Here is a 27,656-nt window from a genome sequence, read left to right on the forward strand (position 1 = left end):
TTATGTGGTTAAATTCCAAGGACTTGGAGTCTTAAGTCTAGGACATGAATCAGATAATCTAGGCTAGTATTCTATCTTCCATTTATTTTCATTTATTTAAAAAAAAAACATTCAGCAGGGGGTGCCTGGGTGGCTCAGTCATTAAGCATTTGCCTTCTGCTAGGGTCATGATCCCAGGGTCCTGGGTTCGAGCCCTGCATCGGGCTCCCTGCTCAGTGAGAAGCCTGCTTCTCCCTCTCCCACTTTCCCTGCCTGTGTTACCTCTCTTACTATGTCTCTCTCTGTCAAATAAATAATTAAAATTTTTTTAAAACAAACAACAATTTGGGCGCCTGGGTGGCTCAGTGGGTTAAGCCGCTGCTTTCGGCTCAGGTCATGATCTCAGAGTCCTGGGATCGAGTCCCGCATCAGGCTCTCAGCAGGGAGCCTGCTTCCCTCTCTCTCTCTCTGCCTGCCTCTCTATCTACTTGTGATTTCTCTCTGTCAAATAAATAAATAAAATCTTTAAAAAAAAAAAAACAAAACAAAAAAAACAACAATTTAAAAAACCATTCAGGGGCACCTCACCTGGCTGGCTTAGTGGGTGGAGCATGCTGACTCTTGATCTTGGGGTCATGAGTTTAAGCCCCACGTTGAGTGTAGAGCTTACTTTTAATTAATTAATTAATTAATTAATTAATTTTAAATTCAGTAAGACTCTAATATGTGTGGGCACTATCCTGAGGAGCTAGGAATTATAGCAGTGGCCAAGAATTAAAGCCTTGACTGTCGGCAGAGCTTTCATGCTCGTGGAGGAGGCAGACACAGACAAGTGAAGAAATACATCTTAGGGGCACTTAGGTGGCTCAGTTGTTAAGCGTCTGCCTTTGGCTCTAGTCATGATCCCAGAGGTCCTGGGATCGAGCGCTACACTGGGCCCCCCACTCTGTGGGAAGCCTGCTCTCCCTCTCCCACTGCCCATGCTTGTGTTCCCTCTCTTGCTGTGTCTCTCTGTCAAATAAATACATAAAATCTTTTAAAGAAAGAAAGAAATACATTTCAGATAATGATAAGCGACACAAAGGAAATAAAACCAGACTGTAGAATAGAAAATGACTGACTGGTAGGAGCCAGCCGTAGATAGGGCAGACCAGGGAAACCTCACTGATTTTTGAGCTGAATGAAGTGTCAGAGAAAAAGCTGAGGGAAAAGCATTTGGAGCAGGAGAAACTTCAAGCTGAAAGTTCAAGCAGACCCCCTTCAGGTGTCCAGGCAGCCAAGTGTATCCCAGGAAGCAAAAGAAGTCCAGCGTGCTTGAGCATAGCTCACACATTCCGGTCTTGGGGTGGACACAAGGCCTGCCACCATCTGGCTGTAAGAGCCAGTTAGATGGCACTGTCCTCGGGCACCCTAGTCACATCATCACAGACCCACGGGGAGAAGTCTCTGAGGACAAACTGCTTTGCAAATGTCCACCTGTGCATGGAGAAGGCAGTAGCATAAGTCCCATAGTCCTCCATGCTAGGTTAGTGAGGGCGCCTACCAGATAGGAGGCTTCCATTCGGTATCAGTTTAGGATCTAGACGAAGGTTGATCCCACTTGTGGCTTCCGAAGACACTTGTCCACACTATTTCCCTCATGAGAGCCCTGTGAAATTAAAGGCTATGTCTTCCCCCCATCCTGGTTTCCCAGCGCTCCCCTCCATCAGAATCTCTGTTTGCAGGCTGTTCTGGGAAGAGAAGAGCCACTGAGATGGAAAAAAAGACTTAGAAATGTTCACAAAGCCACACTAAAAGCCCATACAAATAAATACAGGTGAACCTCACATTCATTCTGCAAACATTTATTTAGGCCAACTGTATGCACAATATCTGGAGATCCAAAGGAATGTGTCCTAAAGTAATAGCAGGTTTTAAGTAAATATTTGTTATATGGATAAGTAACTCCAACCTGGCTGAAAAGTGGGAGCACAATGGGGATTGTTCAGTTCATAAGAAAATTAACTTTGGCAGCTTCTTTAAACAAGACTTTCTTCCCAGTGTCCGCAAACTGGACCAGGCTTCAAAGACTCAAATCTGTTCACACCGTTCAGGGCATCATCAAGTAAAAGCTGTGTCCTCCAGCTGGCTCCAAGGGCTCGGGGGAGCTGAGTGTTAAGTTCTCGGGAATTTTGCAAGCTGGTTGTTAAACATGATCATTCTGAACATTAAATTACATAAACGCGCCAATAAGTTATATTCAAAACATTCAAACTCTTCAACTCTTAGCTGAATCTGCTTTTAGAATCTTACCTACAGAATTAAGTGGACTGGGTTAATAAGTCTTTCCTTGACACTAATCTCTCTGATCTTTATCACTACACTAATTTTACATAATCAAGCAGACTGGGCCCAAAAGGAGGCCTGAGCCACAAATAACCTGTGGCAAGAGGACTATTTGAAGGAAGAAGGATCTTCTTCAACAAACCTTTATTTAGCAGGTAGTGTGGGCAAAGCTGGGTGAAGGCTACGGAAGACAGGAACTCCCTTTAGAGGAGGTGACCGGAAAACGTTGATGATGCAGTGTGGTAAGTGGTTACTGCTCTAATGGAGATACAGAAGCATGGAGGAGACAGCTAACTCAGACACCACAAAAGAGACTTCAGTAAGAACTTGGCCCACAAGCACCAGTGTCTGTCTTGTTCTCTACTGTGTCCCTAGCACTTAGCACAGTGCCTGGCACAAGGCTGGATGAATGAAGGAGGTAACGATTTTGATCCTGGGAAAATAAAGCTGCCAGATAAGAGTGGGTGGAGGGGGGGCATTAGTGAAGTACATGTGGAAGTATGGGGGCAAGAGGGCCAAAGAGCTCAGTGCATTTGAAGAAAGACAAAGTTTAATGTGGTGCGAGGAGTCCAGGGGCTGGAACAGGTAAGGATGCGAGTATGGAAGAGGGTTTCTCTGTCTCAAGTCTCTGCAGAGCTCTGAAGAGACAAAAAGAGTTGGCTCGTTCTGCCCAGCCCTGGGGGGGTGGGAGGGGGAGATGGGTGCGATGTGGGGAGTCACAGAGAATCAGATAATCAGTTAAAGAACTTTGTAAAAGAGATGTCCAATAATGCAATAATGCAATAATGCCTTGGCAGGCAACGAGCAAGTTCCTAAGAGGGAAGTAACAGGTACCAAACTTGGTGCAACAAATTATTATGGGTAGATACCTTTTTTTTTTATTAGATTTTGGAAGAATCTATCAAGTCTCCTTTCTAAAAGGACAACCATCTTGGAGTATTTGGGTGGCTCAGTGGGTTAAAGCCTCTCTGCCTTTGGCTCAGGTCATGGTCCCAGGGTCCTGGGATCAAGCCCCTTGTCGGGCTCTCTGCTCAGTGAGGAGCCTGCCTCCCCCCACCTCTGTCTGCCTCTCTGCCTACTTGTGATCTCTGTCTGTCAAATAAATAGATACAAATCTTCAAAAAAATAAAATAAAATAAAAGGACAACCATCTTAATGAACAACCATTTCAACAACAGTTCCACAGAAGATGCAGAGATTTCCCTCAAGGGCTTGTTTCTTATGTCAATCATTGATTAAAACCGACAGCAGTAGGCACTTGGAAGGCTCCCCCATTGAAGAATAATATCTTTTCAAACCACTGAGGTCTCTACTCATTCATGAAGCAATTATTTCTTTGTGTGTCAGGGACCTTGCTAAGTGCTAGAAGTACAGATATGAAGGGAAAAAAGACCCTGCTCCCCACAGTACTGAGTAGAAACACAAAAGAAATATTTACTCCAAAATGCAAATACATATTTACACCCCAGTAGTTGCTATACAAAGTGCTCTGGGAAACACAAGACAAAAAATCTGTTTTGATTCGAGGGACTCTGGGAAGGCCTCAGAGAGAAAATCACTCAGAGCTGACTTTTGAAGAGTTAAAAGGAATTCACTAGCTAGAGGAGGAAGGAGATGGTGCAGGCAGAAGGAAAACACATACAAACATATGAAGGTGCAAAAATGCACAGACGGTTTGGGGAAGTGAGCGAGTGGAGTGCAGGGAGGATGGGACTGAGAAGTAGGAAGCAAAATGTGCAGCCTTGAATCCAATGCTACCAATTTGGGATTTTAGTTTGTAAATGATAGGAAGCCTATCTTTTTTTCTGTTATTTATTCAATAAACTTTTGGGTTTTTTTTTCCATTTTGGAAATCTTTTAGATTGATAGAAAAGTGACAGAGTACTGAGTTCTTATCTAAGAAGCCTATATCCTCCACCCTGCTTTCCCCAATGCTAACATCTTACATAGCCAAGGAACCTCTTCCCAGACGAAGAAACCAAGATTGGTACATAACTATCAACTAAACTATAGACTTGGTTCACCAGTTTTTCCGCTAATGTCCTTTTTGTCCCAGAATCTGGTCTAGGATACCACATCGCATTTAATGTGATTTATGTATTTATTTATTTGCTTCCAATAATGGATTTTTTAAAAAGATATTTATTTATTTGAGAGAGTGCTTATGCTTGCACACACAAGAGCAAGAGTGGGGGCAGAGGGAGAGGAAGAGAAGCCGACTCCCTACTGAGCACGGAGCCGGACACTACACGGGGCTAGATCTCAAGACCCTGAGATCATGACCTGAACCAAAACCAAAAGTCTATTGCTTAACCAACTGAGCCTCCCAGGGGCCCCTCCAATGATGGATTTTAAGGAGAAAGTGATGTGATCAGATTTGTCAGTAGAAACATTCAGCAGAATTCTTAGGGCACATGTGAGGAAAATACATTGGAGGGATCCAGTTTAGTGGAAGCCTCGCTTAGAAGCTGCTGGCAAAGCCCAGGTAAGGGATGACAATGGCCCCAACTCTGACAGCAGTGAGGATGGAGAGAAGGACTGAGGTGTGTCTGGGTTTCAGGGTAGACATATTTCCTTATGTAGAACGGCCAGGACATAGGACAGGCCAATCTTAATTCACCTCGCCCATCTAAGACATGAATATATGTGAACAGAAGACTTAAACCAAAGATGGAGAAAGGAAAGATCTCTGTCCCAGATCCTTGGGATGAGATTATCTCTGCAATGAAGCCTTACACTCAAGTCAGAGCTCCCTGAAATCCAAGGCAAAAAAGGGAAGCATGATGACATGCTTCCTTATAGCTGTCATTATTGGTTAGAATCAAGTATACTCAGGAAAGACAAAGAGACTGGCCAGACTGAAGTGGGAGAAATTAAGTCTGGAGGGCCCCTGGGGGTAGATCATGGTTGTCCCTGATTCTGAGAGCCCTGGGGAAGCTCCATCTCTGGGGACCCCTGGTTCTTCCCAGTGCCCTTTGTTCTGGGGGGGCTAGCCTGGCAGCACAGGGGAGTGGCAAGCCCAGCCTTATTGTAAGAAGATATCTTTACAACCAGCCAGCCAGAAGTGTGAGAAGCTGGAAAGGATGGGGGGAGGGCATGTGGCTCAGTATCCCATGGTACCTCTTCTTCTATCCTCTCCCCTCCCCTGCAAGAGAAGCTGGTCCAAAGCCAGATGGATGAACTTAATCAAAATGGCCCAGCAAGTTAGGGAGAGAGCTGAGAGAAGGACCCTGCCGTTTTGACTTCAGAGCCTGGGTGTTTCTTATCAGGAAGGCTCAGGAGTCCTACTAATTCATGCACTCATTCAACACAAGGAATAGAGCACTAATCATGGGGTTGTGGGGCTGTACCACAGGGAGCTCACCTTCTGGTGATGACACTTTGACAAGCAGCTCTCAGGGGAGAGGACTGAACTTGGCCATCGCTCTCAGGGAGGTGCAGACCTTACATGCAGAGACCAAGGAGAGATCATATCCTGCTTCAGGAGTGAGAGGGGGAATAGCAGAGGAAGACTTCCAGAGGAAGGGCCAAGAATCCCGCTGGACTGGATTTCATCGTAGGCACGGAGCGCATAAAAGGGTATCAAGGGGAACTGGTAAGGTCATTCCAGCTGCCTGAAATTATGACCCCCTCTTTCTTGAGATGCGAGTACTTTGACGTTCATTATCTCATTTCATCTTCGGAAAAAATGTGGAACGTATTAAGATCCCCATTTTAGATTCCGAGGTGGCATGTCCAAGACCACAGAGTTAAGAATGGCAAGTGTCCTGATTTCATCCCCAGTTATGTGCACGCACCGCCCAGCCCTGAGCGCCTTGCGGTTCCCGCAGCCCGATTCCCCTCTCCCACCACGACACCTCATCCTTCCCCACCCGAAAGTTCCACCTGAAGCCTAACTGGGTTGCGCCCTCCTGCGCCCTGGGCGCCGCGGAGAGTCAGGGGTTAAAGCCCGTGGTCCGGGTGGCCCCTTCCCCCTCCCCAGCCCTCTCGCCTCCTCTCGGCGCCGCGCCTGGAGCGTGCGTCCCGGAGACCCGCACGAGAGAGGAGGGGAAAAGTGGGCCTGATTCTCGGGTGGCCAATCCACCGAGCCCGCGGTGCCCCAGAGGAGGCGCCAGTGCTAGGCCAGCGCCAGGCCGGGGCTGCCTGCTTCCCGCGGCAAAGTACAAATGCTCCCGAGCGCGGCGCCTGGCGCCCTTGGCGTGCACAGCCGGCCCGTGCTCAGCCAGCCCCCGCGGCCGCCGCGCCGTCGCCGCCGCCGGTACCGCCGCCCAGCCGGGCCCCCGAACCCCGCAGCCTTACCCCGAGCCCACCGAGCAGAGGGCGCCGGGCGCTTGTAGCCGGCGCGCCCGGATCCGCCCGCTGGTCCCGCGCGCCTCGCCCAAAGCTGCGCGCTCTGCAGACCCCTGTCCTCCCCGTCTTTCTCCACCTCCCCTCCATCTCACCTTCTTTGCTTTTATTGTTTTCCCTTCTTGCCGCACCTTCCTCCATCTCTCCATCTCTCTCTCTCCTCTTCCCTTGTTCTCTTTCCACCTTCCTCTTATTCCCACCTTGGACCTCCCTTTCTGTCCTCACCACCTACTCCACCCTTCTCTGACTCTCCAGTATAGAGGCAGCCCTCCCTGGGTCTGCGGGCTGCTTTGTGCCCCAGTGCCTCAGTGTCTTCATCTCACTTTCTCCCAACGCCCCTCCTGGCTCAGTGCCTGGCGGCCTGGCCCTGGGAGAAGGAAGGATGGTTCCCGAGGTAAGGGTCCTCTCCTCCTTGCTGGGACTCGCGCTACTCTGGTTCCCCTTGGACTCCCACGCTCGAGCTCGTAAGTAGGGGTGGTGGTGGGGCTGGGTAGGCAGAGGAGGGATTTGAGCCCCTGGGATGTGCGGGGAAAGTGCCAGGCCTGGAGACCCGAAACTGTTCTGATAGCCATGCGGGCAGCACCTGTGTGGGGAGAGTGGCGACTCCTCTGCCGACCAGTATGGGCTGATGAGTGTGGGATACTGGGGGGCCTGGGGGGGGGGGGCTTGGCAAAACTCAGAGTGGGGGACTGCTGCCCTGGACCTGAGGATGGGGGTACTGAGGGCGGTGGGAGAGAGGACAGGACACTGGGTGTGTGTGTGTGTTGGCTGCTGGTGGTGCTTCACATTCTCAAGAGAGAGCTGGGCATGTCTGCCTACACGGGTGTGATGGAAGTGATGGAGATGTAGACTACTGCTTTCAAAAGAAGCCCATGGAAAGACAGAAGAGTTAACTAGATAACCTCATTCTGTTACCCCCTGTGATCCTCGAAACACTCCCATGAGGTGGGTACTGTCATTTGCATGTTACAGATGAGAAAACAGGTTGATAGAAGAAACTTGCTGAAGTTTTCAGAGCCAGTAAGCCATCCAAAGCCTGAGCTCTCCAATTCCAAATCTTCTGCTTTTTCCCCCTGCCCCTCAGCATCTGGAAGGAACCCTGATTTGGAGTTGTAAGACTCCGGGAGGCAACAAAGGCACAGGGAGATAGACCAGTCTTCACAATCCCTGATCTTTTTTTATTGTTTTTTAAGATCTTATTTATGTATTTGACAGAGAGGGAGCACAAGTAGGCAGAGGCAGGCAGAGAGGAGGGGGGATGCAGGCTCCCTGCTGAGCAGAGAGCCTGATGCAGGGCTCCATCCCAGGACCCTGAGATCATGACCTGAGCCGAAAGCAGATGCTTAACCCACTGAGCCACCCAGTCGCCCTATCCCTCATCTTTGTAATACCACCAGCAAGTGCAGGGTACCTCTCTAAGCCTCAGTTTCCTAATCTTTAAAATGGGAGTTAAAATCCCAGGACTGTTGTAAGAATTAAATTGGAGAAAATAAGTCAAGCAACTAGCACCAGCAACTAGCTGGTTCATGGTAGTGTCATTAAAAATACCAGTCTCCGGGGCGCCTGGGTGGCTCAGTGGGTTAAGCCGCTGCCTTCGGCTCAGGTCATGATCTCAGGGTCCTGGGATCGAGTCCCGCGTCGGGCTCTCTGCTCAGCGGGGAGCCTGCTTCCTCCTCTCTCTCTCTCTCTCTCTGCCTGCCTCTCAGTGTACTTGTAATTTCTCTCTGTCAAATAAATAAATAAAATCTTTAAAAAAAAAAAATAAAATAAAATAAAAATAAAAAAAAAAAATAAAAATAAAAATACCAGTCTCCTAATTCACACTCCTCCACTTAGACGCCCTGTAACCTCAAACAGTTTAAATCATCTCTCTGAACCTCAGTTTCCCCCGCCCCTGCAAAAGGCTGGTGGATGCCCTCCCCATCCCCAGTCTCTTGGAATGCTGTGAGGATGGAAAACAAAACCAAAAACTCACTTAATGAGAAGGAAGGAGCTAAGTTCAAATCTTAAAATACCTGATAAAGAAACGGAGGACAAGGAGGGGTAGGGGTCTGCTCTAGGTTACACAGCACGGGGCCTGGGATGAAGACCCTGGTTTCCCAAGTTCCAGCCTAGCGCTCTGTCCTCTCCACAGCCCACCTCCCCCTTTCTTTTGCTGCCTTTCTTTTGCACATGACTTTCTGGAGCTGGCGGGGCTGGATTCTGTTTCATTCCTGTCTCTGCTTGTGAGGGCAGGCTGCGTGTCTGGTCGCCTCTGGGCTGCCAGCAGCATGAGACTCATAGAAGTCCTTAGTAACGAGTAATGGAAAGAACTCAGTGTTGGGTTCAAGTCCTGCCTCTGGCCCTCAGCAGCTGTGTGACTTTTCATACATCACAACTTCTCTGAGCCTCAATTTCTTCATCTGAGACACAGATGCACCTGGAACCCAAAGGGTTCTTGGGAGGATTCAAGGAGGTGACTGTGTTAAATTAGCCAGCACAATGCCTAGTACTCAGTAAATGTCTCCTCCCCTTCCTTGGGCCCTGAAGGTTTCCTCCTAACACTTACCCGTTGTTTCTTGAAAGGGACTTACCACAGAATGCCCTCCACACCTGCCTCCCTTCCTCTTGGCACAGCCTTCTTAGACCCCAAGGCTTTTCTCCAGGCATTGTTGCCCTGGCTGCATCTGTGAAAGATGTCCCAGAATCAGATCATTGTGCATGATTGCTGATGTCCTACCCACACCCGTCTTGTCAACCTCCCACATCTTGCCAGCCCTTCATCACCCTGCTGGGTCACACTTCTTCCAGCTAACTCTCCCTGACCACTCACGCCCCTTCCATCTCCTTCCTCTGCGCCTCCACTGGCCTTCAGGCCACCTTTCACCAGGTGCTGCCAGAATTCTATCTCCCCTCCAGCCTGGAGCTTAGCTCCATACATGTGAGAAAACAACTCAGAGCAGACTTGGATTAAGGGGAGGTGGACTGGCATTCAGAGGGGCATGTTCAGATTCTGGGATGTCCGTGCTGAAAGAGCCTTTGAAAATCATCTGCTTCTATCTGCAATTTTGCTATCCTTAGAGTTAAACTCAAGCCCAGGAAGTGGGAGAGACTTGCCCAAGTTCATACTGCAGATTTATTAATGAAAAGAATCAAGAGATGTGTCACTTACTGGTTGTGCCCATTGGGACAAATCACTTCCCTCTCTGAGCTTCACTTTGTCTAGTGCTAACTCTCCATGAATCTAGGAACAACCCTATTCTAGCATCACTTGCCAGGGTCCTATTAGGGGGTCTCTTAGGAAGGTCCTTGTCTTAGTTCAAGTAAGATCCCAGGCCTGTCTTGCCTAAGAAATCTCCTGGTGAAACCTCAGGTGCTTTCAGAAGTGGTGCCCCAAGATGGGAGTTCGCAGGTCTATATCTTGTCAGACTCCCGAGGGCTCAGCCCTGCAGGATTTGAAGGCCTGCGAGCACACAGAGCCGTCTGCTCCTCGGTTACAGCGAGAAGCTGTTCCAGCAAAGGTTATTCTGTCCTTGTCTCCATTTCCAGCCACAGACTGAGTTCAACCTGGACAGAGTCTCAACTCTGGCCATAGACTGAGTCCCGATCCTCAAAACTCTGACCATAGATCCAACCCTGATTCCAGGTCCATGACCTGGTCACTGACTGATACTGATCCCAGCCCCAGGCGGAGCCACGGACATGCGTGATGTTCATCAGTCTGGGCACCCATCCCTCTGGAATGAGAACCTGCGGAGTATCTTGACTCCCTCTCCAGTGCTCTGCCCCTATGTCAGTGCCCTCTATTGTGCGCTTCCCTTACTAATTGGTCCCTCCCACCCCCATCCTTAAAGTGTCCGACATGCTTCAGCTTTCTCTTCCCTCTGGTTGTCCGTTCCTGCTTTCAGGAGACAGTTATCAAGTAAAAACATCAATCTCTCTGTTCTCTCCAAGGATCATGTGTATGGTAGGAATCGAAGATTCTGTCCTCAGGTGACAGGATGCCAGACTGCAGAAGTAGAGATGGGGCAGGAAGGGAACTCCCATTGTGTGAGGTGGCACAGATGGTGGACAAACTGGAATCAGAAGGTCCGGGCTTCAGTCTGGCTCTGCTACTCATTCCAACTGTGACACCAGACAAGTTGTCATGCTCTGCCTCTCAGTTTTCCCAGCTGTTAATAGAGCTGGTTGACCCAAACAGATCACTGTTGAGGACCGGTCTGGCTTTAACATCTTGTGCTTCTAAGACTCTAAGATCCAGAGATGCTGTTGCCTTGATTCTGAGTCTGCTATGGACTTTGGAAAAGGAATTTGGGGGCGTTTTGATCTAGAGCCTTGTCCTCCTCTCCTCAGACACCAGAGAGCATACCTAGAAGGCCTAGAATAGTGAGTGTGGAGGGAGACCCACCAGTAGGGACCCTTGCACTCATTAGTCAAGCACCCAACGCTGTGTGGGATCTGTACAGAGCCCTCAGAGATAACACAGATTCATGAGATACAATCCCTGTTCTCAAGACGTTCACAGTTTAGTAAGAAAGAAGAATGCAGTTGATCAGTACTTCTAATCCAGTGGCAAGAGTTGTCAGAGAGGGTTGAACTCAGTTCTGTGGGACCCCCGAGGAAGGACTGGCTGCTGGCCTGGCAGGGTGGGGCGGCTTCCCAGAGAAGGGTGGTATCTGGACAGGCGTTTATAGAACGAGACTGAGCGGCCCAACACAGAGATGGAGAATCACATTCCAAGTGGAGGAAACAGCCTGGGAAGGCACGGGAGTGTGAAAGAGCCCAGTGGGGTTCAGCTTAGTTGCATCCGCATCTACCTGTCCAGATGTACATTGTGGGTAGGGGGGCACCTGGGTAAAGTCTTGGCATCTGGCTCCAGGCAGGCCCCTCCCTGGGTGGGTCTAGGTGGTTCTGCACCTCCTCTCTCCCACCAGTAGAGGTCTCTGTCTCACTCACTCGCCGAGCTGGAGCCGGGCAACAGCTGCACAGTTGTTCCAGCCGTTGCACCTGTTCCAGGACTGCCCTCTCAAGTTCCCCCAGCCACTAGCCACGGCGCCGGCCTCTGGGAGAGGGATCCTGAATCCTTTGGACTCCCAAAGAGAAGGACTGGCGTGAGCGCGGTGCCCCTGGGAGGTGCAGTGCCGAGATCATTTCAGACAAGCCCCTAGACAGGATCCTATCTCATACCAGGGAAGGCCGTTCCAGTCTCTTCTGATACCCATTCTTATAGTCAGGATTCTTCCTTAGGGCTCACCTGGATCCTTCCGTTTGCAATTTAAAGGCTTTTCTTCCAGTCCTGCCCCTTTAGGGAAAAGATAATCCCATAAGCAGCCCCCCAAAGATCCAAAGACTGCCATTGGAGTTTGTGCTGGCATAAATCAATGTCTTAGGCGACTCCTGACCCTCTTCTAGGACTGTTTCCACATCTGTAAAATAAAGGATTGGACATCATCTCTCAGTCCCTAACTTTCTAAGATACTCTGAATCTAAATGCATGTGTCCAAGGCATAAAAGAATGTAAATAGTCTCGTCTCTGTGCTCCCCCCACCCCCCGACCCTTGCCAGTAACAGAACTGCCTTTCCTGGTTTGAAAGTGCTCTCCTTTGAGGTACTGCTGTGCTCCTGAACATTTGTCATGTGCCAGAGAAGAGGAGTCAGGTTCAGAGAAGTGAGGGCTTTTTCCCTTGGTCGCCCAGCTTCGCCGCTGAAGACCCGAGGTTTCACTTCTGATTCCCTTCCCCACTGAGTGCCAGAGCCCAGAGCAAAGCTTATGTCTGAGAGGGAAGCAAGTTTGTTTGTGTGAGAGGGAGCTATAAATAAATAAAGTATGGTTGTGTGGATGCAAGGGAAAGATGGGAACGTTCTCAAGTTCCTGCATAGCTGGCTCGCTCCGGTCCTTGCTGGCTGGGGACAAGCCAGCCACAGTCCCGGGGCTCTTTTCTCACACCCCACACCCCCTGGTCCCCTCCAGCTTCCCCTGTATCCCAGTTTCTTTCTGGGTGTCTTTTCTGCTTCCGGTTGGAAGAATTCTCAATCACGTTACCCACTCCTAACTATCCCCTCAGAAGCCTTTAGCATAAATGAGGGTTTCAAGGCAGAACATGGGATGGCCTTGGATGGGAAAGATTGGAACTTTTTACTTACATATGAAGATCATGGAATTGTTCATCCCCTTACCTGCCCAGGCACCTGACCTTTTTGTACATGGTGTATGGTTTGTGAGTTCAGATGCAGATGGTGAGACCTGGAAAGGGAAGGTCAAAGGTTAATTCCTGGTAGGTAGCAAGGTCGTAGTGCTAAGAGGGATTTGGCTATCTTATCAGAGGATGAAGTGTTCTTTTTGTGAAAAAGAGGTTTCCAGGATTAAGGACCATCAATCACCTCTTTTTCCAGAACCTTCCCTCTCCATCGACTCCATGCTTTCATGATGCACTCATTAGTCGAGCACCCAACGCAGTGTGGGGTCTGTACAGAGCCCTCAGAGATAACACAGATTCATGAGATACAATCCCTGTTCTCAAGACGTTCACAGTTTAGTAAGAAAGAAGAATGCAGTTGATCAGTACTTCTAATCCAGTGGCAAGAGCTGTCAGAGAGGGCTGAACTCAGTTCTGTGGGACCCCCGAGGAAGGACTGGCTGCTGGCCTGGCAGGGTGGGGCGGCTTCCCAGAGAAGGATGGTATCTGGACAGGTGTTTATAGAACAAGACTGAGCAGCCCAACACAGAGATGGAGAATCACATTCCAAGTCGAGGAAACAGCCTGGGAAGGCACGGGAGTGTGAAAGAGCCCAGTGGGGTGGTGGAGGAGTGAGAAATTCAGCAAGAGAAATTCAGCACGAGGCCACCGCTGTGAACACTGTCGGAAAAGCAGACAAGAACCAGCTCACGATGGGCTAGAGGGACCCAAGAACATGGAGAGTACGCCTAGTAATCTGATCTAATCTGCCCTCTCAGATTAGATCAGCTAAACCCAACCACTTTCAGTCCAACCAGTATAAAGCTAGGGAAGAGCTTTGGCTGCAGCCTATCCAAGTGGATGCTTTAGGCAAGAAGGGAAGCTAGCCCCCAGCCCATGTCAGCCACCTGTAGTGGGTGGGCTCCTCGCATGAATCACGGTCACTCCACCTGTGGGCTGACAGCCCTTCCCCTGTGTCTGGTCCGCACCTTGTTAACTCCTGCAACAGCCAGCTCCGGCATCTTCTCGGGGATGCCTTCCCTAAAAGCCTCTGGGCTTCCACTGTCATAGAACTTGTCCCACTGTAGGCACAGCTCACCCCTGAACAAGGTGGGGGTTGGGGCAGTCAAACATCTGCATAGAACTTTTGGCTCCCCCAACACTTTACAGATAGCAGATAGCCCACTCTAACTTGAAGCCTTAGTAGTAACATAAACAGTCGACGAATCCATCTCTTGTATGTTATATGTATTCTACAGCGTAAACTTACAATCAAAGAAGCTAGAGAAAACGTTACTAAGAAAATCATAAGGAAGAGAAAATACACATACTGTACTGTAAAAAATCCACTAGTAAGAGGACCTGGACAGTTCAGACCCACGTTGTTTGGGGTCAAATGTATTTCCTCTATCCATCTTCTGCATTAGGCTGGGAGCTCCTCGAGGACAGGGATTGTGTCTTGCCTACTCATGCCCCCGGCCCACTGGGCAGAAGACCTGATACACAGAAGCTCACTAACTGAGTGGAGAGCAGGCAGTGACATCGCTATTCCAAATAATAATAAGAAGTCATAATGAATGATAATAACAGTCCCTACTTCGTGGGTCAGGTGCCCCACGTCCACCTGTTGTTCAGGCCTGAAGCCGCAATCCTGCCATGGACTACTCCTTTTCCCTCCCCACCCATATCCATCCTGCCCTACAGCCCACCCACTGTATTCCCCAGATATTCCCCAAATCTGCCCTTGTGCCTGTGGGCACTGCTTCTGTCTTGGTCCAGGCCAGCATGCTCTCAAAACCAGCAACTGCAACAGCCTCTCCTGGCCTCTACCTCCAGTTTTACCCTCCAACCCCTCTGACCCATTCTCTACTCCCATGGCCACAGTGATAATGGTAAAGTGCAAACCTGACCACAGGCATGCCCCGGTTTAAAGGTTTAAAACTTTTCCAGGGCTTTTTTTTTGCCCTCTGGGCTCTCAAGGACCCTCGTGAGCCTCTCCCTCCCTCTGGGGACTGATCTCCAGGCTCTTGCCTGTCCTGACCAGTTTGATCTCTGTATCCCAGCCTTGAGGTCTATGTAAGCAGAGTAGGTATTGGGGAGTCTGGCTTGTGAGTGGCTAGAAGAGGGTGGGGAACCATAGGGAACAGGGTTGGTAAGGTTGGAAATGATACCTGGGAGGTTTGACCTCGGTGGCAGGTACCATGACGTTCATGCCCTAATGGGTGCCTGAGGGCTACCCACAGAGTTGTGGGAGTAAAAGGAATACTGTGAGAAAGAGACTGCTAGGGAGGTATGGGGTCAGCACCTAGATCTGCTTTTTGTTTATGACCTACCATGTAATTGAGCATCTAATATGTGTCAAGCACCAGGCATACTACATATATTGTCTGATCTAATTCTACAATAACCCTGAGCGGTAAGATTATTATGAATCCCATTTAACAGCTATGGAAACTGGGGCCTAGAGTGATTAAGTCACTTGTCTAAACTCAGGCTGCAGATAAAAGCCAAATCCAGGGCATCTGGGTGGCTCAGTTGGTTAAGTATCTCACTCTTTTTTTTTTTTTTTTTTTAAAGATTTTATTTATTTATTTTACAGAGAGAGATCACAGTAGGAGAGAGGAAGGGAAGCAGGCCCCCTGCTGAGCAGAGTGCCCGATGTGGGACTCGATCCCAGGACCCTGAGATCATGACCTGAGCCGAAGGCAGCGGCTTAACCCACTGAGCCACCCAGGCGCCCCATTGTCTCACTCTTGATTTCAGGACTCCAGTCATGAGCTCGGGGTCATGATCTCAGGGTCATGATCTCAGGGTTGTGAGACAGAGCCCTTGTTGGGCTCCCCACTGGGTGTGGACCCTGCTTAAGAGTCTCTGTCTCCCTTTCCTCGGCCCCTCCCCCCCAAAAAGGCCAAATCTAATTTGAACCCCCACTTATCTGATTCCAAAGCCAGGGTCTTTGGATGATACACACACTGTCACTGAGGGAGGGGTTTTGAAGGGTATGAGACCCGTCCAACTTTAATTTTTCTCTATCTCAAGCCTGGATGAGGGCCAATTGTTCTTTTCAAATGAAAACTTCCTCTACTCCTGTCTTTTTTTCCTGGATTAATCATCACTGCTGGGGGCCATTAACTCCTAAAGATCCCTGAGAGAAGGCCTAGTGCCCCCCTGAGTTGGGCAGAGGGAGGCTGGGATGACCCGTGGTGGTGGATGGAGAGGGAAACATGTCAGGATCAAGGCTAAGGTAGGTATGGGAAGGTCACAGAAGACCAAAAGGAATAGATAGGAAAGGAGTGGATGTGAGAAGCAAACTTTGGCCCCTGCATTGTGCTATCCAGGATCAGCCCCACTAGCTCCCTGAATCTTATCCTAGCCCATGTCAGAACCCCTGAGCACCTGGGTGTATGAGACCATCAATACATCCTAAACCATGGAAGCTTCAAATGATCAGATCTTAGAGCCACAAAATTGTACAATTCTAGAAGCTTCATGTTCTCATGAAACGTAGACTCTTGGAAGCACAGAACTCTCAAATCTTGAATCTTTGACACCTAGAGCCTTGGGGTCTTTAACTGTGAAATCATGCATTCATAAGCAGTACCTGGGCAGAAATCTTTGCAGATCAAAGTTCACCTTCCCCCTTATTTGCAGAGGAGAAACTGAGGCTCAGAGAAGGAAGAGTCTTCCTCATTGTCACACAGTGAATCTGTGGCATAAGGAGCTACAGCTCCTTCCACCAGCCATTAGCAAGGATCAGAGCTAATGCCAGGACTGCCGGGATGGAGGTGGCTGTGGCCTGGCCATTCCTCCCTCTGCCTGGCTTTGGCATGGACTTGGTCACTCACCTCACTAGTATAAGGGGGAGCTCCAGGCAATGCCTCTCACCTTGGAGGGTGCGGTGGGGTGGGGTTGTGGCCACAGGAAGCCTCCTGGGGTGCAGGACAGGCCTGCCAGGTCCCCCATGTTCTTAGCTGCTGCCAGGTCTGTTGGTGGGGCGGCCTAGGCACAGGCTGAGACATTTTCTCTGTCTCCATGCTCTGAGCAGGCAGTGAGGGGGTGGGGTGCCAACTGGCACAGGAGCCAGGCTGCAGGGCTGCCCCAAGAAAGGTGGGAGAGGGTTTCTTCAGCAACAAGGCTGAGACCTAAAGCTGCGCGGTAGTGTCGCAATCGGCCCCTCCCTGGTGGGGGGAGGGGACTGAGGAAGAAAGACATTATTCAGTCCTTGGAGAGTTGGGCTGGCTCTGACAAGCACCCCAGCCGGGGCTGTGTCCCGCCCTCTCTGCCAGCGGAGGCCCGAGAGATAAACACAGCTCATTTGATACGGGCCAGCCGGCCAGCCCCACTCGGGGCCTTGCTGGGGCCTTGCTGGGAAAGGGATCTGCTGTCTGATTCCCCCCTCTACTTTGGGGAGCTGGGAAGGGGGCAGGGAGGAAGCTAAGCCATGCACTCTTAGGGTCCCCAGCAGCCACAGAAGCTCAGACTCTGGAGGTATCATGACTGTGGCCTCAAATCTTTGTTCTGGGAGTCCAAGAGGCTGAGCAGGAGGAGCTGTGCAAGGAGCCAGGGGCAGGCCAGTTCCAGCTTCTTACAAGGGAAGCTTTCTAAAGGTTAGGACTAGCCCTGGAGCTCCTCTCCTTGAGAGGGAATTCCTGCCCAGCTGTCCAGCTAGTATGCTGCTTTCAGCCCTCTGCGACTCTATGAGTTCAAACTTAGAGAAAAGATCTAAGAGAAAGATCTAGAAAGTGGGCAGGAGGAGGTGAGAAAGGCAAACTGTAGATTCTAGACTGCTAGGGGATGAGGAAAGAAAATAGGGAATAGGGTATGGTGGTCTCTGAGGCAGACAGAGGAGCCTCCGGGCCCTGGGATGGGGAGCAAAGCCAAGAAGGGAGGTAAACTGCAGGAGTTCTGCCTGGGGGTGGAGTTCTGGGTTCCAATCGCTAGCTGGTTGGCCCAGGCAAGTCACTCAGGCTCTGCATCCTCAGTTTTCCATCTGGTTTTCTCATAAGGATGGTAACAATCCCAATAACCCAGCTGAGAGGGACTGGCTCATCTATTCAAGATGACCCATCTAGCCAGGTCATTGTAACCACAATTGTCATAACAATAACATTCAACAAGTGTCAGGAACTGGGCTAAGTAGGCACTTGACAAGCATTATCCAATTTAACGCTCAAAACAATAATGTCAATGGAGTAATTAAGTAATTTATATAAAGGGAAGAGAGTCAGTAAATGTTGGCTCCTTTTTTCATACCTTGATCTCATTTAATTCCACAAAACTCTTGGCCAGCTTGTGCTGGGCAGCCCACTTCCACCCTAAAAGAGCTCAGATTATCCTTTAGGTAATGGAGAGTTTTCCTGTAGCACTGGTAGCATCCCTTCCAGCTTGCAAAAGTCACCCTACCTGTGAGGAGGAGGGGCGGCAGGGTGGGGCGTGGGGCTGGAAGCCCGACCTGGAGCCAGGCTGGGTGTTGATGGGTAAGGGGGGGTGCTGGACGGCAGATGGGCTGTGAGAAGTTAGAGAGAGGTGGTTTCTGGAAAGCAGCCTTGCAGGAGAGGTATCTAACCTAATGAGACAATCTTTCCTCAATCGTCCTTGGAAGCAATCCCTTGCAGACTAACAACTGAGATGCAGATCACAAAAATAACCAATTGACGTGCAGTCATAGAAGTAACAATGACTATTTTTTAAGGATATTTAAAAGTCGGCTTTCTAAGAATCTTGCCCTAGGCAGCCTTTGTTTTCCCAATTCAAACCCTTTAATCACAGTCAATAAGGACACAGTAGACTGTAAAAACAGGAAAGCTGCTGTGAGGGGCTTTATTGAAAAGGTGGGTCACAGGACCCAGAGAGAAGGGGTGCGTGTGTGTGCGCGCGTGCACACACACACACACATGCAGAGATGTAGTAAATAAATAAGCAACATGGGGCCAAGGGAGAGGAAGCCAAAGTGATTATGAGGGCAGAAGGAGCACTGAGCTGAGATTCAGGAGGCGTGGGCTACCATCCTGCTCAGTGACGGACTTCCTTTGTGACCTTAAAGGTGTAATTTACCCTCTCTGGGCCTTAGATCATTCATCTAATAACATTTATACCACAATTTAAATCTGTAAGTACTTTCGCAGTTTGACCTTCCTAACTGCCCTATGAGAGAAGTGTTAAGGTTCAGAAAGGGGCAGTGACATACCCAAAGTCACACAGCAAGTGTGTAATCAAGTTGATGAACTCAGCTATTCTGGGCCCCTGACTGGGAGAGCATGTCTGGTGGGTTCTCTTTTGCCTATCTGGTCCAGATGACAGCCTTTCCAGAGCCAGAGACAAGGAGGCACGAAGCGGGGTCTTTGGGCTGGAGCCTCCCGGGACTGACAAAGCACGGGTTGGTCTGCCAGGTCCAGACATGTTCTGCCTTTTCCATGGGAAAAGATACGCCCCCGGTGAGAGCTGGCACCCCTACCTGGAGCCACAGGGCCTGATGTACTGCCTGCGCTGTACCTGTTCTGAGGTAAGTTCCTCTGGCCCCTCGGCCCCCTGTGACGGGTATGCCGGCCCAGAGGGAGGGGGGCCATGCCGCTTCACCAGCAAGGGTGTCTTCTTCTGGGATGCCACAGAAGTTTTTCAGTCCCTTCCTCCTGATCACTATTGGCAGTTATCCGTGCCTGTCAGTCACCGACCCTCCTACATGGAGTCCCTGAGGGCAGACCTTCCTTGGTGCTCACTCAGGCCCACTTTGCTGCCAGAGGCTGAATGAACTGGGACAGAGACCAGATCCTCTAGCTCACCTCCCCTCAGCCCCCCCACCCCCCATGATCCCATTCCAGCACCCTCCATAGAGCCTTGTACTACCAACTAGGCAGAATAAGTAAGACCCCCATGTGGTCCAGAATTCTCAGGCCAGGTATGAGGGTGGAGGAGTAAGGATGGAGGGGGAGTGATTTGGGGGGCTTGCAACACCCATAGCTCTAGTCCAGCTGCCCGGGGCCCAACCTGGCTGGTGTGAGATCCTCAGCTCTCTCTGTCTGGATGCTGGTACTGGGGGTGGGGAGGGAGGGACAGGGTACCTACCTGGAGCCAGCCCCTTGGTGCCTGTCTTTCCCTGCACAAAGCCAAGAGAGGACTGCAGGAGGTTTCTTAAGATTGTTAAGACAACCCTCAAAGTGAGAGCAGAGAAGAGCTTCTGAGAAGACACTAGGAAATGGAGGTGGGCGGACCAGCCCCTCTCCTGCTTCTGATCACTGGGGTCTCATTCCTCCTGGGATCTGTCCCACAGATTCTCCACTCCTTCTCCTGTGTTGGCCTGAGGCAGAACACTGGTTCCAGCGTGGACACAACCCCCCCACAACTGCCTCCCCTTGGTTCTCCTTAGCACATATGAGGCCAATCAGCCTTTACAAAAAGAACTTTATGAAATATAGCCAGAGAGCAGAAAGAAAACCATAACAGAAAATTCCAGACATATCATGTGGTCCAGTTGACAAAGTCCAAGTTCTGTGATCCATTGGCGTTAATTCATTTCTCCCTCTGTGGAATTCATACACACACCATTTCTCCAACCCAAGGGGCTCTGTGGGTATCTCCAAGATATACCCTGAGTCCCTCCACTTCTCTCCACCATCACTGCTCCCCTTGGGCTGCTACATCAGCCTTCATCTCTCCTTGGGCTGCTACACCAGCCTCCCAAGGGCTCTCCCTGTTCCCTCTCTAAGTCTGTCCTCCACACAGCAGCTAGGATGATTTTTTTCTGCACATAAAACTGACCACGTTCTTCTACTCTTAAAACCCTCTAATAGCTTCTCATTGCTCCTAAAATAAAATTTTAAATTTCCTGCTTTGGGCACTGCAGGAGCTACCTTCTGCCCTTTTCTCAGACCACGTCTCCCACCTGCACCAACACTTCAACCTCAGTCCTACCTGGTTGATCCTCCCCCTCGATGTTTCTCCCATGAGATCTTCTCAGGAACGGTCCCTTCCACTTGCCATCCGTCACATACACGTGACCCCTTATGAGGCTTTCTTTGAGAGCTGTTATTGAAAGAGTCTAACTTTGTTAACTCAATCCCACCACCCTGTTTTTATTATTACCATAAATTTGACATCTGAAATGATCTTGTTCCTACTTGTTTATTTTTTTAGAGACTGTCTCCTACTCCTAGGAATGCAAGTTCTGGGAGAGCAGAAACTGTGTTGGTCTCATTGCTATGTCCCCAGAGCTTAGAAGAGGGCCTGGCACCCAGCAGTCACACTGTAGATACTGAGCCAACAAGTGCCACTCCCCACCCCTCGCCCTGCCCAGCCATCAGAGGTAGCTCAGCATCATGGAAAGGACCCAGATCCTGGAGAGAGTGCTCATCAGTTGTGGGGTCTTAGGCAACTTAACCTCTAGGACAGAGGCTCTTCTCTCATTGTGGAAGTGTGGAGAGCTGTTCCTACCCTGAGGATTGCTGAGAAGATAAAGAGAGGTCATATATTTATATATAAGACAAAGCCTCTACTTAGTGCCCACTCAGTACATGGTAGTTATGACTTCTCTGAGAGTTGATCTAGCTGCAAGGCCTCCTGGCTGGTCCCCTGCCCGTTCAACCTTTTGCCTGTCTCTGCCTTATTTCCGGCTGTACGTTCCTGATTGTCTCTACCCCTTGGCTCCTCTAAGACCATAATCAAGAGAGAGATTCTAACTCTTCAGGTCACACAGTTCCTTGAATTCCACTCTAGTTACTCAATTGAGGGGCTCAGACTCTAGAAGGCCTCTTTTGGGGCTCAGACTAATTCTACAAACTCTGAGATGCCCCTTAGTGCTGATGAGTCCTTGCGATCTGGCCATCTTGAGTAGCAGTGACTCCAGAGGGCCTGGCGACTGGTCCAGGGTTTTCCATGGGGCAAGAGGTGCTGGGAAACTCGGTGGGCAGGGGGCCTGGAAGCAAACCTGTCAACTTCACAGTTGGACAAAGCTGGCACCCTCCATCTAACAAAGAGGCCCTCTACCACTCCTCTCCTGGCTCTCATTTATTCACTCCCTCCTTCATCCAGACTGTAACAGGCACTGGTTTGGAACAAGGCCCTGAGCTGACGATTCAGAGATGAACAGACCAGGACTGACCCTTGTTCTTGGGAGTCCGCAGTTGAATAGACAAGACTGATGAAAATGATTCATTGCAACACAGAGGGGAGAGTCAGGTGGTTGGGCTGACAGACCCTGGCTATCAGGGGCAGTAGCCTCTCTCTCTTCAGCTCTTCTCTTTCTGCTCATCCCTCTCTCTCTCTAGCTCTCTGTTTCTCTGCCCCAGTCTCTTCTGTTTGTTGTATGTGAAAAATCATAATAACTTTGGGCCCCTCCTTCGCTGGTGCCAGCTCTGAAGCTTCGCATAAAGTTACCCAAACTTCCCAGAGATTCAGGGAGATTCTTCAGAGATTCACGAAGCCCTGAGTCTTCTCCACATCAGGTTTCTAATCATGTCCCCATCCCTGTCACCTGCCCTCTCTTAACCATGAAGCTCAGGCCAGAGGGAAGAGAATGAAGTCCCCGAGCTAAAACAACAACAGTCAAGATCAAAGTCAAACTAACTCCAGCCTTTTACTCATACTTCTCAAACACCAGGAAGGGGACACAGATTCTGTGCAAATCCATGCACACTGAAGTCCCCTCCATGGTGGGGCATGTGAGTAGGGGAAGGGGAGGGACTGGACAAATCGAGTTGATTGCTTTTCTCCTGTCACAGGTTTAAAATGAGCATAGTGTTCCACAGCTGGGATGGGGTTTGGGGAGAGGATGGGTTCATGTGGGAGGCCACGGTTCTTTGGAATCAGGACCACCCCCCTGTGTCCCCTTCAGAGTGCCCATGTGAGCTGTTACCGCCTCCACTGCCCACCTGTCCACTGTCCCCAGCCTGTGACCGAGCCACAGCAGTGCTGTCCCCGGTGTGTGGGTAAGTAGCCTCCTTCCTCCCCCTTGCTCACTGACCCTTATCTCTATCCCAGTGTGGGCTTCTGGCTGAGGGGGGCTCCTGGAATGACTGGGGGCAGACTGTAGCCATCAGAGGTCTGGAGGCTACAAAGGTACTCCAGGGAAGAAACATCCTGGATCCCCAAGGAGGGCTGGGGTAGCAGCAAACTTCTCATTCCTAAGTAACTGGGCTTAGCAGGAGGAGGGAGAAAATGTAGAAAGTGACTGAAGGCAACAGGGGTGTGGTTGGCCCAAGGATGGCACGCTTGGGCCCCAACCCTCTCTGGCTGACCAGAGCTAGAGGGAGTGGATGTGTCCTGTGTCAGTGCACGAGGGAGCCGGGGCTGGCAGGCCCTGTAGGGAGATGCCAGGATTTCCACCCTGGGGTTGGGAATGACCCAAGGAGTTTGGAGCGCATGTCCCCGGACAACCCCCGCAGTGCTGAGGTTCAAGTACTCTACACATCTTCATGCTAAATGTCTATGATTTTAAGATTCTAAGAGCATCTGAGACTGGAATTCTAGGAAACAGAGGTAAAAGAGAGGAGAAGAGAGGCAGTCTGAGAAGGAATTGGCATAACCAAGTGTATATGTAACCAAATGGCCAACGAGGGGCACCCAGTGGGGACCATGTCAAGAGGAAAATCAGTGCTTAGAAGCATCAGGAAGGTGATCAAACATGGCTCCAGACTATGGTCTCCAGGCTCTGCAACCAGGGCTCTCCTGGTGAGCTAGGGACCTGCGTGGATTATGTGTGTAAAGGGACTCATTTTCCATGCGGGAGCCCAGTAGGGATCTCACCATGGCTCTGACTTGGGTCTGGCTTCCCTCAGGGAGCAGGGGCTCTGAGCTTCATCCTGGCTGGTGAGGGGGGTATCATGTTTCCTCTCTGGTAGAGGCTCACTCCAGGAATCCTTACCTCCCCTTGCTTACTTTGTGCCTTGGCCCCTTTCCTCTTCCATGCTCCTCTCTCCTTCTCCCTGTCCCTACCCTGTCCCTTCGCCTGCCTGGCTCAATGCTTCTTCAGGACTCAGCTCAGCCATCGGCTCCTTCAGGAAGCCTTCCCTGACCAGCCCCCAGCCCCTGCTCCCAGCTCCTGAGTTAAGAGCTCCTTGTCTGTGCTGACAACTGATGCTTCCATCTGCCCTAGCCCTTACCATACCAGTGTCACTGCCTGTAGAGCGTCTCTCTACCCAATTACATTGTGAGTTTCTGGGTGGGAGGGCCTGGGTCTTACTCTGCACTCCATTCCCAATGCCTAGCCTGGTGTCTGGTACACAGAAGGCACTTAGTAAAGGTGTCTCGAGAGAATGAGTGGGTTCTCTCAGGACTGGAAACTTAAACACCACAACCTGGCAGGATGAGTACAGGCTAAATGGCAGGTGCTGAGGAGTGGAGCTGTGGCAGCCAGTGAATGATGGAGCTTACACCAAGCACAGGGCCAGTCCAGATCATTCCAGCTGAATCCACTAGGCTCTAACTCAGCATGGGACCTTATTTTGCTCACTGCTGTATCCCCACCACCTAGAACAGTGCCTGGCACTACAGGGGATTCCTGGATATGCTCCCTGAAAAGGCAATGAACTAACAACAAAGGTCCCCACCAAGTTGGGCTCGGTGGAGCTGAGGCTTCTGGCCTTGCCTTCTTGCTCTTGTCAGGGCCAGCTCAGACACTGAGGGGCTGAAAGGCCATGGTGGGGACCCATGAGAGGGAGTGACATGGTCAGATGTAGGTATCAGCGAGACCTCTCGATTGGTTAATATGAAGACTGGCTGGGAAGGCTGAGGCCAGAACTTGGTTGAAGTGCCAAGATAGAATAAGATGCTGAATCTTCAGAGAAGTGGCCCGGTGAATTTTGACAAAGCGTTTGGAGCAATGTGAAACTTCATTTTCTTCTCCCCTCTCCTAACTGCAGAACCTCACACCCCATCTGGGCTCCAGGCCCCCCCAAAATCCTGCCAGCACAATGGGACCCTGTACCAACACGGAGAGATCTTCAGTGCCCACGAGCTGCTCCCGTCCCGCCTGCCCAACCAGTGTGTCCTCTGCAGCTGTACCGTAAGTCCTTCTGCGTTCTCTTAAGCACAGGCCGGCACAGAGAGGCCTGAAAGACACGGTGGTGTGGTATGGGGGCAATAGCATTCCTCCTAGTCAAAGCCAAGTGAGAGTAGATGGGCTCCGGGGGAAGGGAACATCTGGGCTTCAGAATGTCCTGCCCGTCTCTGGCCTTCTGCATCCCCATGAGCTGCCTGATACCGCACGCTTACCTTGTATACTCACATTTGCCCATCTCTGTGTTCCCCGCTAGACTGCACTCCTCGAATGGAGGGACCATGCCCAGTTCATTTTTGTATCTTCTGCTGCTACCGGCTCAGGGCCTGGCACACAGATGTCTATAATAACTGCTGAATGAATAAGTGAATGAGTGAATGATCAGTGCTAGGGTACAGAGACAGGTTCAGACTGCTCGTTGCAAATGGATTTAATCTGAACTCGCTTAAGCTCCTCCTTCTGTGGTCAGAGTTGGGCCTAGGCACAGGAAGAACAGACCCTGCAGTGTTCCCAGGGGACAGAGACTGAAACCAAGCAGGGCCTGATCTGGAAATTCTCCACCCTCCTCCTTGGTGGGCTCAAGTGTGGCCCTGCTTTAGGCTGACAGGTGGCTTTCAGCCATCCTATTCGTCTGAGATTCTGAATCTTCAGGTATCTATGCAGCAGAGCAAACAACTTCCAAATACTAAAAAGTGGCCACTTACAAATCAACGTAGAGAGCAATTATTTTTTATAGGGCTTGAGCCTCTTCCAGCAGTCTAATATATCGTACCTGTTCGTTCGTGGAGATGCCTTGTACTTCCATACAGCACCCCAAGGCCCTAGGAGCGGGCAATCACCTTTCTTATTTTTCAGATGTGGAAACTGAGGTACAGATCAGTTAAGTAACTTGCCTAAGGTCACACAGTTAGTTAAGTGGCAGAGCCAGAGTTCAGAGGTGGGCCGCAAGACTCCAAAATTCACATTCCCTTCTTCCCTGTATTGTGCTGCTTCCTGTAAAGGACAAGGGCCTGGATGAGGAGGAGTCTGTGGGAGGAGACAGAATGATGGCATGGCGGTGGCGTAGTGAGAACATTCTTATGATTCTTTGTCCCTTCTCCTTGGACACTGGGGTCTCCCCTTCTTTCTTCTCTTCCTTGTTTAAATGGAACTGGCTTGACTCCTGGCCTACTTCTGAGCCTCACTGCAAAAGGCATAGGGAAAGGACTCGAGGTGATATCACTTCCTGCCAGGGACATCATGCCTTCCAGTTTGAAAAGGGTTTTCACAACTACCCGCCCAGCTGCTCTTTACAAACCAGATGGGAGGGCTCCCGTTCCACTGAGCAGAAAAGTGAGGCCCAGAGAAGAGAAGTGACTCACCAAAGGATTCCCAGAAGGCCTTTTCCTCAGCAGTGTTGCCTCTCCAGGCTGGGTCCTGAAGCTGGGAACCTAGGGTTTTCAGTAAGAGCAAGATCAGCTCGACGGGTGTCCCATGGATCTCCCTCCTCTCTCTGGATCCCCTGTCCCAGGTCGGGGGAGGAGGGTGTTGACTTCAGCAGAAAGTCAACAGGCTGGGCTCTTCTGGGCTGCGTCTCTGATTTCTGGTTTCAGGCAGTTCGGGCCCCTCTTCGGGCCCTCCTTATCTGTAGGATGGAAGAATCCCACCTCACCAGGTTGCTGTAAGAGCTGTGGGAGAGACAGGATCTGAAAACCCTTTAGAAGCTGAAGGATGAATGTTACCTCAGGGCCGGGGACCATCTGGGGAGGGTACAGGGGACCCTCCTCTGAGCTGGCTGGGCCTTGCCCAGGAGGCTCTGCTGCTCCTTTCTTCACCCACTTCAAAGGACACCTCAAGGCCATTTGCCCCCAGGGCAGGGTCTCTCCTAACCCTGAGGCTATTCCTCATTGGAGCTCATCTCCCCTTTGCTCTGTCAGGAAGGCCAGATCTACTGTGGTCTCATGACCTGCCCAGAACCAGGCTGCCCTGCACCTCTACCACTGCCCGCCTCCTGTTGCCAGGCCTGCAAAGGTGAGTCTGTCCCTAGATCTGAGTGTCCACCCAGCCCACCCCAGGGCCCTAGCCATGGACTGTCAGAGGCGGAGGAACCTCAGCTAGTGAAGGGCAAATGGCTTGCGCAGAAACAAGTGCACAGATGGTCACACTGTACCCTGTGGGTTGAGGTAGTTCAGAAAATCTTCCTGGAGGAGGCAGCACTGGGGGAAGGGAGGGCTTCATATTAGAACGCTTCTCCAGATGTTGGCATTGTGGAAGGGCACTGGACCAGGAATCAGGTGACTCCAGTTTAGTCCTGGTTCCTCCAGCTAATTCCTGCCAATTCTTTCCCCTCTTTGGGCCTCAGCAGTGTCACATATGCACTGAGAGGCTGACCTCGGTGACTCCTAATGGACTGTCTGATTCCAGTGTTCTTGGTCTTTGAACCAAGAATACCAGACTGTATGTGAGGCTGGGGCTGGATAGAGAGAATCCCTCTCAGGGCCCTGTGTGTTGAGACCCCACAGAGTGGAAGATAAAGTCCTAGGGTGTTCCAACTGAAAGGACAGAGGGGCTGGAGGCCAGTGCCTGAGAGTGGATAGTATACCAAGGCCTGGTGACTTCAAGCATGGCTGGATAGGGTGGCTTCCCAGGGGGCTGCACGAAGCAAGGCTGTGGGGATGTGATGCTGGGCCCGTGGGCCATCCACGATGGACACTGAATAAGATGCGCCAGCCCAGCCAACAAGTTCAGTCCTAATGGTGACCAGGAGGTCAGTGTGGGGAAACTGAGGCAGTAACTCAGTTGTGGGGAATGGGTCAACCCGAGGGTGAGGAGAGGTTGTAATGGGAAGTGGGAATGAGGCCCCAGAGGGACTGCAGAAGTGG

The 27,656-nt window shown here is 50.6% G+C and overlaps 1 protein-coding gene and 1 long non-coding RNA gene across 2 annotated transcripts in view; one reads left to right on the top strand and one right to left on the bottom strand.

The window, feature by feature from the left end:
- The first annotated feature begins 7,007 nt into the window (after positions 1-7,007).
- CHRDL2 (chordin like 2) overlaps positions 7,008-27,656 on the top strand; it is a 29,525-nt gene continuing 8,876 nt past the window's right edge. Inside the window, exons 1-5 of the mRNA XM_059132682.1 lie at positions 7,008-7,115; positions 19,196-19,308; positions 22,633-22,726; positions 24,659-24,801; positions 26,712-26,805. Coding sequence (XP_058988665.1) covers positions 7,034-7,115; positions 19,196-19,308; positions 22,633-22,726; positions 24,659-24,801; positions 26,712-26,805 — 526 coding nt within the window. The 5' untranslated portion in view covers positions 7,008-7,033. The remainder of the gene's footprint in view (positions 7,116-19,195; positions 19,309-22,632; positions 22,727-24,658; positions 24,802-26,711; positions 26,806-27,656) is intronic.
- On the bottom strand, positions 8,463-27,504 carry LOC131807404 (uncharacterized). The gene is made up of 6 exons (XR_009344438.1): positions 26,157-27,504; positions 25,568-25,788; positions 25,011-25,148; positions 12,808-12,874; positions 11,885-12,056; positions 8,463-9,317 (listed from the first exon to the last, which is right to left on the bottom strand). It is a non-coding gene; the product is annotated as an uncharacterized LOC131807404 (long non-coding RNA).

The sequence above is a fragment of the Mustela lutreola genome, chromosome 1, assembly GCF_030435805.1.
Source record: "Mustela lutreola isolate mMusLut2 chromosome 1, mMusLut2.pri, whole genome shotgun sequence".
Taxonomy (NCBI): Eukaryota; Metazoa; Chordata; class Mammalia; order Carnivora; family Mustelidae; genus Mustela; species Mustela lutreola.